Here is a 15,017-nt window from a genome sequence, read left to right on the forward strand (position 1 = left end):
AGTTTTACATTTTACATTTAGATCTATGATCCATTTTGGGTTCATCCTTACATAAAGAATGAGGTTTAGGAGGAATGCTTCTTTTTTCCATAAAGACAGCCAATGATTCCAACACCAGTTACTGAGAAGACCATCCTTGATCCACTGAATTTCTTTTGTGCCTTTGTCAAAGATCAAAGGGCCATCCTTGAGCGAGTCTATATCTCTACTCTCTATTCTGTTCCACTGCCCTGTGTGTCCATCTCTTTGCCGTCACCTCTCCGTCTTGATTCCTGTAGCTTTACAGCTATGCTTCAGAACTGGGCTGGATGATTCCTCCAACTTTAGAACTCCCTTATTTTAAAAAATGTACTTCAATAAGCATTTAAGTCACCTACCTGAGTAGAATGTGCTTCACCTGAGGTAGCAGAGTAAGAGAGAGCCACCAAGTTGGCACTCCAGTGGAAATCAGTAGGTGGTAGCTGAAGTTCTTTGCAAACAGATAACTATAGAACAAATCCAAACAAAAAATCTTTCATGTCAAATCCAATTTTTTGAATATGTATCTGGCTTCACTATTTCCCTTCTCTGCATATTTTAGATTCTAATTCATTGCTGGAAATACCATTCTACAAATACTCTTTCTTCTCATATTTTTTTGATCAGGCTTTCATCATCATTTTCAGTAATTTTAAAACAAAATATCTTAAGAGATATAGAATCAGGAAAACGTAGCAGCTAGACCAGACCCTTAATATAAACTACTCCAATCTCTTCCCAGACCAAAAAGTCTATTGGTTGAAAGAAGTGTGTAGGCTTCCTATGGAATTTTCCCAGTCTAATCTTGATTTGTTTAGTTGACATTTAAAATCTGCATGACCACGGAGTTAGTATTCCAAGTCACCTAGAAAACATTTCTTAGACTCAGCCAAGTATCATTGTTCCTCTGCTAACTCAGGATGCCCACCCCAGGCCCTCTCCCTCACCTATGCGCCTAAAACTACAAACACGGTTTTCTAGGTAGCAGCAGTACAGAGGCCAGTAGACGTGAAGAGTTTAGGTAAGTGGGAGCCCAAGTCCCAGTGGAACAATGGCCCAGTGAACACAAGTGGTACAGGAGAGTATGCCTGATCTGGAGCGGAAAGAAAAAGAGGCTGCTAAGGGTACGGTAGTGGATGTACAAATGAAAACCCCCGTGTGAGAAGTTGACAATTGAAAGTTAAATTAGCGTTATAAAAACTGGTATCATTTTTTCCTATTTTATTATGCATCATTCAGTAGATTCAGTGAAATACATTCCTATCTTCTAAGAAACTCAGTTGAGAGTTCCGGCAGAGAGCGCGGTGAGAAGCGGATCGCGGCCTTCTAGCCCGGGGCCCTCCAGGCCCTCCGGCCTCTGGTGGGCAGGTGAACTGGGGGGCCCCCGGGACAAGCTCAGGCTGTGTCTTACCGAGCCCCAGAGCCCTCGCCGCAGCCGTCCACTGGCAGGGCCCAAGCCTGGAAGCAGCAACGAACTGCTCCCACACCCCCACCTCCGCGACCTAATGGCGGCGGACCCTTGGAGCCCAGATCCCACCCACCGCCGGGTCTCTTGACCCCACACTGCAGGGCTTAGGCGAAGCCTCCGGGAGCCCACCGAGGACGTGGCGCCTTTGGGCGTCGGGCGTGGAAGGGCGAGAAGAATGGCGGCCACTGGAACGCTGCGGAGGGCCGTTAGAGCCTCGAGGGCCTGGGAAGGGGGCTCTACGTGGACGCCAGCTCAACCACCCTTAGGCCTTGGAGCCCGCGCGGATCCAGGACCTGAGGTGACCTCTCTGCCCCAGTTGGACGAGACCTCACTTCGTCCGGACAACAACGGACAAAGGCCTTAACGGGCCCGGAAGGTGAGCGGAGCCCCGGTCGACGACCGGTGGAACGTTATCGGGTCATCGGGCGGTTGGTGGTCGTTCTACCAAGACCTCGATGTCGTAAGATAGAAACGGGAGAATCACGTACCACGTGCCACCAGTAGGAAGTGCCCGCCACCCTTTGGGAAGATTTACTGGCCGTTTATAGAAGGCCTGTGTATATAATATGAAAAAGCTGCTCTCAACTTTCCCCCTAACCTTTCGAAAGAAAACTTTTCGCTACATATAGGCCTTCTAGATGTGAAGAGGTTGCCGACATATGATAGAGTTAAAGTCACATGTCTTGTAAATGCCTATTTGTTTCTTTAAAAAAACCGTAGAAAAGAAATGTCTTCTAGAAATGACTTTTCGAAATGGAGTTGTTTGACCGCCTCTAGAGGCGACATCAGGAGCCACAGAGGACCACGTTTGTTCACTGGGTTAGAGGACATGGAATGGAAGACGTTGAGGAGGAAGAAAAGAAGGTTCTGTGCCAGACTGGTCACAGTTAGAAGACATTTGCATATTAGAACCATTGGTTTGTGTATGCATTTTACTCCTTACTACTGTACGTGTAGTTGACAATAAGTACTTTTTTGAAATACCTAGTCTTTCTAGATCTTCTAAAGTGCCTGATATATGTTCAAAGTAGAGGTAGTAAAAAGACATTTTGTAAATATCTTTTTGTTAAAATTCGTATGAAATGTTGTTCGGGTGGGGAGGGGTGAACAGTACGCAGTATGCACTGTGTTTGTTTGTGCACTGGTTCAAGGTCGCGGGGAGGAGAAGGAAGTGCAAAGAGATCTCTGCCAGTGTGTTTATAGTGAGGCAAGATTAACTATTGTCTTTTTTATGTTCCTGCATTTTGTTTCACTTTGCTGTGTATATAGTGTATATAATGGACAAATGAGTCCTAATTTACAACATCTAGTCTTTCTAGATGTTAAAGAGGTTGCCAGTGTATGACAAAAATAGTTAGTAAATAATACATTTTGTGTTAAAATTTATAGGAAAGATTGTCTTCTGAAAATTTGAGCATTATAGCCCTCTGGGTTGGTGGAGGGGGGAGAGAGAGAAGGGGATTGGTCTTAGAATGGCTAGAATGCTGGTATTTTGAAGACAGTTTCAGATTATAACTGTTACATGTGTGCAGTTCATTCAGTACTGCTCTGTATATAGTGGACAAATTAAGTCCTTATTTGAAACATCTAGTCCATCTAGATGTTTAGAAGTGCCCAACGTATGTTAGATGTAGAGGTAGTAAAATATCACTTTGTAAATAACTTTTTGCTAAAATTCACAGGAAGTACTGTCTTTGGGAATGTTAAATGTTAAACCACCTCTCTGAGCAGTATACTATTTTCTATACTTGTTCAGTGGTTTGGAGGAGGGAGGGAAAGAATTGCAAAGGTAATATGCTAGTGTGTTCATACCTGGACATTTTCAGACAAAACCATTTTTTGTATGTTCATTTTGTTTTGCTGTGTATATCGTGTATATAATGGACAAATTGAGTCCTAGTTTTGCAACATCTAGTCTCTAGATGTTAAAGGGGTTGCCAGTGTATGACAAAGTAGTAAAATGAGCACATTTTGTATACTTTACTGAAATTCATAAGAAAGCTTGTCTTCTGTAAATGACTTTTGGATATGAATTTGTTCAACCACCTCTAAGCATTACATATGCACGTACTTGTCCACTGGATTGGCGGTGGAGAGAAGGAAGTGAGGGAGGAAATGGTTCAGGCCAAAATGGTCATATTTAGAAGATACCTCAGATTATAACCATTGTTACATGTGTGCAATTTTATTTAACAGTGCTGTGTACATAGTGGACAAGTAAGTTCTTATATGAAATATCTATTCTTTCTAGATGTTTAGAAGTGCTTGATGTATTTAAAAGTAATTTTAGTAGAATAATGCTTCTTGTAAATAGCTTTTAAAAACTGATGGGAAATACTGTCTTTGGAAATGGAATTGTTAAACCTCCTCTCTGAACAGTATACTCTGTGCTTGTTCATTGGGTTTAGGGAGGTGGGAGGGAAGATTGCAAAAGATGTTTTGCTAGCAGGTACTAGAACACTTCAACTTATCCATTGCTCTATATGTTACATGCATTTTGTTTAACTTTACTGTATATATTTTGTATATACTGGACCAATGGGTCCCAATTTTATAATATCTAGTCTCTAGATATTAAAGAGGTTGCCAATGTATGACAAAAGTAGAGTTAGTAAACTAACACATTTTGTACACTTTGTGTTAAAATTCATTGAAAGGCCGTCTTCTGAAAAGGGCCTTTGGAAGTGAAATTGTAAATCACATCTAAGTGACACCTGTGCCTGTACTTGCCCAATGTTGGATGGATGGCAGAAAGGAGGTACTGGGAGAAATGAAGTGTTCTAGATTAGAATGTTCCTATGTAGAAGACAATTTCAGATCTAACCATTGTTACACGTGCATAGTTTATTCAACACTACTGTGTATACAGTGGACAAACTTTAGTCCTTATTTGAAACATCTAGTCTTTCTAGATGTTTAGAAGTGCACAAAGTATGTTAAAAGTAGAGGCAGTGAAGTAATAACATATTTTGTAGATATATCCTTTTGTTAAAATTCATATGAAATACTGTCTTTTAGAAATGAAGTGATCAAAATGATCAAACCACCTCTCTGAGCAGTACACATTATTTTATTTGTGCTGGTTCAGGGAGAAAGAAGAAAGTGTAAAGGGCTTTATACCAAGACTAACCATTGTCTGGTGTGTCTCTGCGTTTTGTTTTACTTGGCTGTGTACATAGCGTACATAAAGGACAGAGGGTCCAAATTTACAACATCTAGTCTTCCTAGATGTTAAAGAGGTTGCCAGTGTATGACAAAAATAGCCGACAAATACATTGTGTACACTTTGTGTTAAAATTCATAGGAAAGACTTCTGAAAACAACTGGAGGAAGTAAAATTGTTAAAATCCCCTCTAAGCATTACAGACGCTTATTATTCTTGTCCACTGGGTTGATAGAGATGAGAAGGGGAAGCTTCTAGGCCAGTGTTCCTGTTTAGGAGACACTTTGTGACTATAGCCTTTGTGTGCAGTTTCTTCAGTGTTACTACGTGTATACATAGTGGACAAACTTAAATCTGGATTTGAAACATCTAATCTTTCTAGATGTGTAAAAGTATACAACGTATGTTGAAAATAAAGAGTTAAAAGTAACACCTTTTAAGTATTTTTTTTCTGTTAATTCATAGGAATGGTTGTATTGGGGGAGTGGAAATTGTTAAACTTGAGTCTTGGAGAGTAAGCTGACTATTCACTGGGTGGTGGGGAGGCGGGGAGCGGACAGGGAAGGAAGTACAGAGAAGGGATCTGTGCCCATGAGCCTTTAGACAAGTTCAGATTGTCTAACCATTGTTCTATTTGTGTGTTTTAGTTAATATTGCTGTGTATTAAAGAATAAGCAAGTCCTAATGCCCAAAGTATATTAAAAGTAGAGGTAGTAAAATAACCCCTTAATAAATGCCCTTTTGTTGGTTTTTAGGAAGGGCTGTGTCTTCTGGGAGCAAGGGCTGTGTCTTCTGGGAGCGTCTACGTTAATCCACCTCTTGGAGCTAGATATAGTCCTGTACTTAGTCGCTGATATGCTGGAGGAGGGGTAAGAGGAAGGGTGAAGGGAAGGGCTCTTAGCTAGTATCTCCATATCTAGAAGACAGTTTTAGGTTATAACCATAGGTCTAAATGTGCATTTTTGTAAAGTACCAATGGTTACTATGGACAAGGTTCATTCATTATTTTGCAACATCTAGGCTTTTTAGGAGTCCTGAGGTGACAATGTATGATAAAAAGTAGAGCTAGTGAATTAACCAATTTGTAAATATCTTTGTTATAATTGGTAAAAAAGTAGCATCTTGGACATGGAATTGTTAAACCATCTGAGAAATGTAAACCAGGACTTGTTCATTAGGTTGGTAGCAGAGGGGCAGAAGGAAGTATAAAAGGGAGGGAAGTATGTGGATGTGTTCCTTTTTATATTTTGATGATAACCATTGATGTGTGTGCATCTCTTAGCTGTACTATAGGAATACACTGTTAAGTAATTCAGCAGAAATATACCTCCTTGCTAATACTTTAATAGTTTAGATCAGATAATGAATCCTCTTAAAAGCATTATACTTTGGGTACTCTGTTGCTTTATGTCTCATTTTTAACTGAACGTGAAGGGAATGTAGTATTTTAATCATAACTCTGCCAATATCTTTATCTAGAGGGCTGTTGCCATTTTTGTCTTTTCTGAAGTTTTTGTCGCCAAGAAAGGATTACATTTTTTTCCCTTCCAGATTGAGTTGGTGTAGTGTATTTTTGGTTATCAAAATACTCGTATCTTTGGGACTTTGAAATGGTAAATATTCATGATGTGTGAAAAGCATGATACATAACTGTATGATCTTAATTACATAAAAATGGATGCTTAGTTGTGTTTAAATACACAAACGAGACCTAGAAGGACACATCAAATGGTAAACTGCTTGTGATGATGGATGACTTTGTATTTCGCTTCTTGTGTTCTTTGGTGTCCTATTATGCACATGTTAACTTTTAAGAAATAAATGTTATTTTGAAAACCTTAAAAAAAATAAATAAATAAACTCAGTTCATCAGCTTATGTGGATGGCTTTTAGTTTTAGACTTCATTAGACAGAGTGACTAGCATGACATTCATTAAAAACTTCCATGTTTCTAATTTTATTAAATGTAAATAAGATGGATCTTGCTTAAAATCATGATAAGGGGAGAAACTTTTTTGAAATGATATGCTCAGTATTTCATATTGCTATGAAAATGCAAATCTATAATGCTTGAGTAGATTCAAATTATGGTCCTCCAACAACTCTAAAAATTTAGGGTAAAAATTCAGAGCCAATTAGGAATCCTCTCCTCTCTTTCCAGCTCTCTAAAGAACCATTACCTTGGTAATAGGTGACAGAGCAATCTTCCAAATAATGAGTTTCTCTTTGCAGACCAGACAAGCCCATCCACCTTCATCTATGTGAACAGTCAGCTGATCGTCAACTGAAGAAAAAAAATGAGGTACGTAATTAATCTTAAAGTATGAATAAGAAAAACTTAAAACTTCCTCACACCAAAATCTTCATTGGCACCATCTTCACCTAGAAAAGTAATCAGCACACACACACGAGGTTAACTCACAACAAAAAATACTCTTGAATAATTCAAGAGTTATTAATATCCGAAACAAGAGATCCATTTAACCTTGACAACTACTTTTAGAAATATATCTAAAGGCAAAAAGTATATTTTGGGCCTAGGTTTAATATTTCTTAAGTTTTGTTAGAGACAGATATCTTACTTTTTATAATATTATATTTAGTAACATTCATAATTTTGATAAAGCAACACAAATAATAAACCTCATTAAATATATAAAATATTTCAAGGAAAAATCACGTTCCTTCAAAAGAACAAGATTTTCAAATAAGAGCTCTCTGAAAGTATGATAAATTACTTAATTATATGGTGACCTAAAGGGTTACATTCCGTATTAAGTGACAAAACTAAATTAGTATACAGTAATCACTCCTCATCCTCAGTTTCCGTGGTATCAGTTACCTGTGGTCAACTGCAGTCCAAAATATTAAATGGAAAATTCCAGAAATAACACTTCTTAAGTTTGTGATGAAATCTTACACTGTCCTGATGTCCTGATGGGGAGGTGAACCATTCCTTTGCCACCCGCCCATTAGCCAATTATAGTCGTAGTGCAGGTTATCAGAGTCACTGTCGCGGTATCGCGGTCCCTGTGTTGAAGTAACCCTATTTTACTTAAACATGGCTGAAAGCACAGAGAAGTGACGCTGGCAACTTGGACATTCTCTTACTGTGCCTAATTTATAAATTACACTTTATCACAGGTATGTACGTCCAGGAAAAAATACAGTACACACAGGGTCTGGTGCATCCCCTGGGGGTCTTGGAACATACGCCTGTGGATAAGGGAGACTGCTCTATTGCTGTTGTACATGTTGGTGGTAAACCTGAGTAAATGTATTAGCGGCCCTAGAAATTTAATTAATGTGAGCTTTGCTCTTCGTTTAGAGTCAGGGTAGGGCTTCCCTGGTGGCGCAGTGGTTGAGAGTCCGCCTGCCAATGCAGGGGACACGGGTTCATGCCCCAATCCGGGAGGATCCCACATGCCGCGGAGCGGCTGGGCCCGTGAGCCATGGCCGCTGGGCCTGCGCGTCCGGAGCCTGTGCTCCGCAACAGGAGAGGCCACAACGGTGAGAGGCCCGCGTACCGCAAAAAAAATAAATAAATAAAACTAAAGTCAGGGTAGAGGGGCAAAATAAAAGGCATCAATAATGTACAAGCTAAAATACCACATCATACCTAGGTTAAGGGTGGGCTTTTTGCTGAACTGGAGTATCTGCTCCGTATTTTCTTTTCCTGAAAGCACTACAGCAGCTCCAAATCCTCCACTGGTGAACCCTCGAGGACGCTAACACAGCACACCAACTGACTAGCACTTGGAAGTTTCCACGTGAGGACGAGTTCCTCTCAAGTTTACACACTCTTCAATTTACACATCCTGATTTCTAGAGACTCTCTCCTCTGAGGCTGTGTACTATTTGTTATTAACATGATCTGGTGGCAGGAACCAGGAGTGTGTCAAAAGGTTTAAATGCAATTTAAGCTGAAATTTTTAGACAGGAAAAGAAAATATATATTTAAAATAGGAACAATGCATGACAGAGGTTCATGGAAGTTTAGCTGCCTGAAAATAATTGGACCTGAAGCTCCCATGGACTTACTGGCAAGATGTGCCGGTTCAAGTTGATGAGAAATATTCCTTCTTGTTGAACGGAGTACTTTAAACTTTTGTGACTGTCATTCACAGTATGAAATCCATTTTACATCATGATGCATTCATACACAATTTTAATAAAACGAAATGAGAAGCACTCTGATATTTTGCAATCTATTTTACTTCATTTTTTAAAAAAATGCTGGTCATGAACCACTAAACTGATTTCAGTCACTACCTGCAGTCTCAAAAACACTGTTCCAGGAAATCACAGGATGCTCTGAACTTTGCTCTTCTAGTCACCCCAACTCATCCTTAACGATGTCTTTCTAAAGCTTGTGTTGGCTGCACCGTCCACGCTTCCACTCTAATTGTCTGCCAGGAGAATCTTCTAATGGTGCACCAAACTGATAACATAAATTTGTGCATACAGCCTCTAGGGTACTACATAGGATCCAGAAATGGAGGTAAGACTTGATTCTACTGAATTATTAAACCCAGTAATGTGAGGCAGTAGTTTTTTGGATTTTGTTTAAAAAGCATATACTCATATACTCAATCAACTTTTGAAATTGGACTAACTTTTGCATATACAGTATGTACAACCATAAACACTTATTTTGATTGTGCTAAAATGAACTCTTTCTGCTTCCCAAATTTATCATATTTCTCAATTACAATGAAACACCAAATAAGCCACCTATTTCTCTCCACTGAAGTGAAGGTATACCAGAGAACGCACAAATTTCAATCTCCATGCCAGATCTAGGCTTCATTTTGCATTGCTAACAGAGACAAATGGAAGATGATACCCACCGTCAGCCAATGTTAAGGCTTCCATGACTTTAACAGGGAGAGAAGATCCAAATGTTTTCACATCATAGTTCACAGACTCAGTTATGGAGTGGTGTGGGAATATTCGTGTAGGTGTTCCTCTAAAGAAACGGGACCATATTATTTCACTCATAACTTAAAAATTTCCATTATTCATTATAATTTTTATGTATATATTTTCACAATAAAGAGAAAATCTCTGATAAACAAGAAGAAAGATGAAGTATAACAGTGAAAAAACTCTGGCTCATATATACTGTGTTATTAAATTTATTTTTCATTAAAAAAAAAGACTGACAGGATTTAGGAAAACTTGGTTTCAGACTTTCATGCTCTAGTAATTAGATGCATGATCTACTCACTTAAACTCTTTATAACTCTGCCTCCTTAGCTGTGAAATAAGAAGGCTGGACTAGATCAGTGTTTTTCAAATTATGGGTCTCAATCAACATTTTTAAAAAACGAAATAGAATATAGAGTTTATCATACTCTGTGGTCAAAAATGTTTTACAAACATTGGGTTAGATTATCTTTAAGCTCTCACCAGATACAGAATTATAAGAATCTACCAGATTTATACAATCAAAATCAAGAAATTAAATAGGGTCGTGAGTATCTGCTGCTACCTGGTCTTCGATAACAGATACAGCAGTAGAAATTATATTTCCTTCTCCCCTTCTTCTTAACATTCAGAAAACCAGTGTAAATTTATTAGTATAAAAGTTATTCTACCTCTTATCACAGGATTAACTGAGGAGATGCAGAGTGACTGAGAGCATTGTTTCTTACAAAGTATTATAACAAAGGTTTTTCCTTTCAATGATTACCGAAAGATAAGAAGAAATAAAAAAAAAAAGAAAACCAAGTATGACTTTTATTCACTGACTTTTCTCAAAAGGAGTAGAAAACAATCACAAGATTACCATTTGAAGAGCACTTTACAAAACGCAAAAGGATACAAGGTATTCTTTAAAAATCATTTCTCCTTTAAAGTATTGCAAACTTCTATAGATAAATTTTAACTATAAGTTCAAGATCCAGTATCACCGTCTTTTTGCAGGGGAAAATTCATTTTTGATAGATGAATTCAAAAGAAACCACTCAAGACACATGTTAGCTTCTTCTAAAATTCTAGTTTAATTATGAAAGGGGAGATGCAGACCACGGTTTCACGAGTGACGTGAACTGGTGTGCCACGCTTTTATTTGGTAACAAAACTACTAGTCTTATCGCATTGCTTATGGAAAGCCTTTTCCCTATTAATTTGGCTACAAAGCTAACTTCTGTAGCTAAAATCCCTTTAATTATCCACCAGCGGATATTAAGGGCAGTTAGTATATTAAGCACATATAATGATTTTCCAGGGTTTGAGGTCCTCACTCTCCACTTTACATCTGCATCGTGGCATTTCATACTGACTCCTCGCAGGCTCTGGTCAGGTATCATTATCGCCATTTCGCAGACGAAGAGATCATGAGTGACCTACACCAGATCACAGGGGTACTAAGAGTGAGGCGGGTAACCACTGATTCTAATCCAATGTGTTCTTCACCTCTACACAAAGGTAATTCCATGCAAAGTGCATGATGCGAAGACTCAATTGATGAATTAAAGCGAGACTAAAATAACACACAAGGATGCAAGGGTGACAGAGGTCTCTTCTCCCAATACACTGGCGTCCCGCGCCGTCCCCGGTTCTGGTGGCTTCTGGAGGCCCGTGAGCCTGTGAGTCGCCAAACCAAACCCGGGACGATCACTCACCGCGAGCTCAGCGAGCTACGACGGCCGGCCGGCGAGAAGAGCACCGGAGAGCTGAGCGAAGACCCCAGGGCCAAACCCTTCCTGCTGGTCGCCCGGGGCGTGGAGCCCGGCCCGACTCCGCCCAGCGGGCCCCTTCGAGCCCCAGGCCCCGGGGTCCGCGGAGAGGAGACGGCCGGGAACATGACGCAAGGGAGAGGCTACAGAGAGCGCACGTTCAACCGTGGAGCTGAGGCTCGGGCAGCGCGCGAAGCTTGAACACCTGAGGGGAGGGAGAGAGCGTGGTGAAGACGTCAAAGCGCCGCGCCAGGCCACGGGGCGCGCTGTGATGACGCCAAAGCGCCGCGCCGAGGCGCGGGGCGTGGTCGGGAAGTCAGGAGAAACCGGGAAGGAGGGGGTGGGGTGGTGACGTCGAGCCACGGGGCGTGGTCAAGGCGGCGGCCCCTAGAGGGGGAGAGGGTCTGTGTGCACGTGGACCCGTCCTGGAGCGGCGAGAATCCGGAGTTTCCAGGGAAGTGAAGCAGCAAAAGCAGGTGCCCTTCTCCAGTCCGGCGGGTGGGGGTGGCCCTCCAGCAACTGGAACGCAAAGCCTCTGCACGCTGGTCCTTCCTGAGCCTCTCGGGAAATGAGTTCTTCCCTGGTCCAAGCTGAGAAGGGAGGAAAAGTGTTAAATCTGACACTGGGTTTCACACTCAGTGTTTTAGATGTTATTCTTTAGGTTTGTCATTTCCCATTCACGTTGGTGACGCCACAAGTCCGTATCGCTAACCAGATCCTGCTCAAAAACCACAGGGTTCTGACAGCCGCCTAGTGGACGCTTTCACCTGGAAGTCCTGCAGACCCCTCACAATTCAGTCGTTAAAAGCTGGTTTCACGATTTCATTAGGACCCCTATCTTACTACCACCTCTGCCACATTTGGTAAAACTGGGCAGTTGGCCAAGGCAAAAGGAAGAGCTCTGGGCTTCCCTGGTGGCGCAGTGGTTGAGAGTCCGCCTGCTGATGCAGGGGACACGGGTTCGCGCCCCCGTCCGGGAAGATCCCACATGCCGTGGACTGGCTAGGCCCGTGAGCCATGGCCGCTGAGCCTGCGCGTCCGCAGCCTGTGCTCCGCAACGGGAGAGGCCACAACAGTGAGAGGCTCGCGTACCGGAAAAAAAAAAAAAAAAAAAAAAGGAAGAGCTCTGTCCTAGGGTCATTCTTCACACTCTCCTCCACTGTGACACCTGGGACATTGTACTGAGCATCTGTAGTAGAAACCACATCTGCACTGCCTCTGCCTTGGTTCACGTGTTCACCTTTTCCCTCTCTTGTAGACTTTCACCTCTTTTTTGAGTCTCTGTGCCTCTGTGTAGTCTTACAACACTGTCCTCCCATGCTGCCAGCTGATAAATGGAATATTGCCTGTCGTATCAGTAAACAGAGAATGTCAGTCATCAGCGATTGCAGCCACAGCTGATGGTGAGCTGATGCGCCTTGAGGAAACTCAGGATATTAAAACACAGGATGCTGGCCCCAGATAGCTGAGGTGCATATCAAAGGAATGATTTCGGTGAGCCCAGACTCTTGCATCTTCCCATACATAGAAAAATACTAAATTCCATAACTTGACATACCTGGTTTTCTTTAACGGTAATATTTTGACATTCAGACTACCTGCCCTTTGTTGCAAAACCTCTATATATCCTGGCTCCCCCGCCCCCACCTCCTTGGAGCAGTTCTCTCAGGGTTAGTTGAGATGCTGCCTCCTGGACTTGAAGTCCTAAAAATTCCTGCCAAATAAAACACAACTCTCAACTTTCAGGTTGTGAATATATATTTTTAATTGACACCGCTTAACAAACTAAGGAAAACCAGAAGCTGCTCTTGGGCTTCTAAATGCTCTGGCTGATCGTTGCCCAAAGGTAATTTGCTAAGCTCCCTTGCAGGGTCCTTTGTGATATAACTCTGGCTGGCTTTTCTGTCCCTAACCCACACCCCCCTGCATTGCCCTTGCACATGTGTCTTTTGCCTGGAATGCCTTCCCTCCCCCTTTGCCCACAAGCGTCTGCCTCTTACATCATCTTACTTCAGTGCTGCCTTCTCGGTGCAGCCTTCCACAGGACTAGGCATCCCTTTATCCTTTGCCCGCTGTGCTCCTACGTAGAGGCTATAATATTTTTACACTGCATGACAGTTGTTTACATAACCCTCTCTCACTTAGCTCCTTTTGAATGCCTTAACAGCTGTTCCCTTTGTGCACACCATAACAGGTACATAGACTTTCATTAAATATTTGTTGAAATAAGGGAATGGTTAAGTAAACACTGGCATATGATGTGGGAGACCACAATGTGGATGTCAGGTGTTGGCACTTCCCCTGGGAAGCCATTCTTTTGTGCACGTTATAGCATCAGGACAGTCACTCAAAGGTTATATAGGCAAGCTGCTTTGCTCTTTCTTCCCCTTAGATTTATAACCCAACTTTGCACCTCATCTTTGAGTCTTATAGCTTTTATAGCCCCGTGCATTCCCCTCTTGTTTCATTCTTACCAGGGGGATGAGAGTAGTCGTGGCTGAGTGGGTATTTGTGGGATAAATCTGTTCTTGGGCTTTGTGGGTCTGGTTAGTGGTTTGTCCACCAGCCAGTTATAAAAGTTGCTATTTGCAGGGGCTGAAACGACTCGCCAGCACCTTTGTGCTCAAAGGAACTTCCCTGGAGCCCAGATGTATGACTAAGGAAGGATGGCGAATAGACAGTCACTCATTCATTCTGGATTTATTGAGTACCCACCGCGTGCCAGACTGTGCGCTAAGTGCTGAGGTTTATGACTGTAAACAAAGCAGCCGTGGGCCCTGCCCCCATGGAGTCACAGGCCAGTGAGAAGGACGGATACTGAACAAATGGACACAAACTTATTTACGCAACTACAAGTTGAGATGTGTACTATGAAAGAAAAGAGCAGGGTGTCTGACAGAGAATGACTGGGGTACCTGATTTTGGAAGAAGATCTACAAGGCCTCTGAGAGAAAAGGCCATCTATGCTGAGACGTGCCGTCAGCCAGGCAAAGAAGAGGAGGAAGAGTGTTTGAAGCAGTGGATCCTCAGGCAGAGGTCCTGAAGCAGCAAAGAGCTTGGTACATTCCAGGGACTTCAGACAAACCAACCAACAACAAGTGAGTAAAAGTAGAGGAGACTGGAGAAATGAGGGTCCAGGAAGGGCCTTGTAAACTCTATCAGACAAGATCCCAGAGGAAATAGATAGCACCCTCAAGCTGGGTAGAGAGTTTAATAAAGGACTATTAGGGGGGCTTCCCCGGTGGCGCAGTTGTTAAGAGTCCGCCTGCCAATTCAGGGGACGCGGGTTTGAGCCTCGGTCCGGGAAGATCCCACATGCCGTGGAGTAGCTGAGCCCGTGCGCCACAACTACCGAGCCCTCATGCCACAACTACTGAAGCCTGAGTGCCTAGAGCCCATGCTTCACAACAAGAGAAGCCACCACAGTGAGTAGCCCATGCACTGCAATGAAGAGTAGCCCCTGCTCGCCGCAACTAGAGAAAGCCCGTGCACAGCAACAAAGACCCAACGCTGCCCAAAATAAAATAAATATATAAAATTTCAAAAGAGGACTATTAGGGATTGTGTAAAGCCCTGAGGCTCCTAACAGCAGATGGGCCAAGAAAGGAAGTGGTCACCAGAACCTGAGAAATAGGGCCACCTGCCAGAGCCGTGGCCTTGGGTCAGGAGATGCAGCAACTCATGG

The 15,017-nt window shown here is 42.2% G+C and overlaps 1 protein-coding gene and 1 long non-coding RNA gene across 3 annotated transcripts in view; one reads left to right on the forward strand and one right to left on the reverse strand.

Moving 5' to 3' along the window:
- NUP133 (nucleoporin 133) overlaps positions 1–11,564 on the reverse strand; it is a 57,482-nt gene extending 45,918 nt beyond the window's left edge. The window contains exons 1-4 of one of the 2 annotated variants that reach the window (XM_027094142.1): positions 11,279–11,560; positions 9,500–9,618; positions 6,830–6,933; positions 378–485 (exon numbers count right to left, since the gene is read on the reverse strand). In XM_027094142.1, the coding sequence (XP_026949943.1) occupies positions 378–485; positions 6,830–6,933; positions 9,500–9,618; positions 11,279–11,460 (513 nt within the window). In that variant the 5' untranslated portion in view covers positions 11,461–11,560. Of the gene's footprint in view, positions 1–377; positions 486–6,829; positions 6,934–9,499; positions 9,619–11,278 lie in introns of both variants that reach the window. The other variant, XM_027094144.1, reaches the window with a different exon arrangement.
- Positions 11,565–11,678: 114 nt separating this feature from the next.
- LOC113613436 (uncharacterized) lies at positions 11,679–14,638 on the forward strand. The gene is made up of 3 exons (XR_003430259.1): positions 11,679–11,808; positions 12,591–12,826; positions 13,925–14,638. It is a non-coding gene; the product is annotated as an uncharacterized LOC113613436 (long non-coding RNA).
- The last annotated feature ends 379 nt before the right edge of the window (positions 14,639–15,017 follow it).

Source organism: Aethalodelphis obliquidens, unplaced genomic scaffold (assembly GCF_003676395.1).
Source record: "Aethalodelphis obliquidens isolate GAN/ISIS:26980383/991018 unplaced genomic scaffold, ASM367639v1 scaffold87, whole genome shotgun sequence".
Lineage (NCBI taxonomy): Eukaryota > Metazoa > Chordata > Mammalia > Artiodactyla > Delphinidae > Aethalodelphis > Aethalodelphis obliquidens.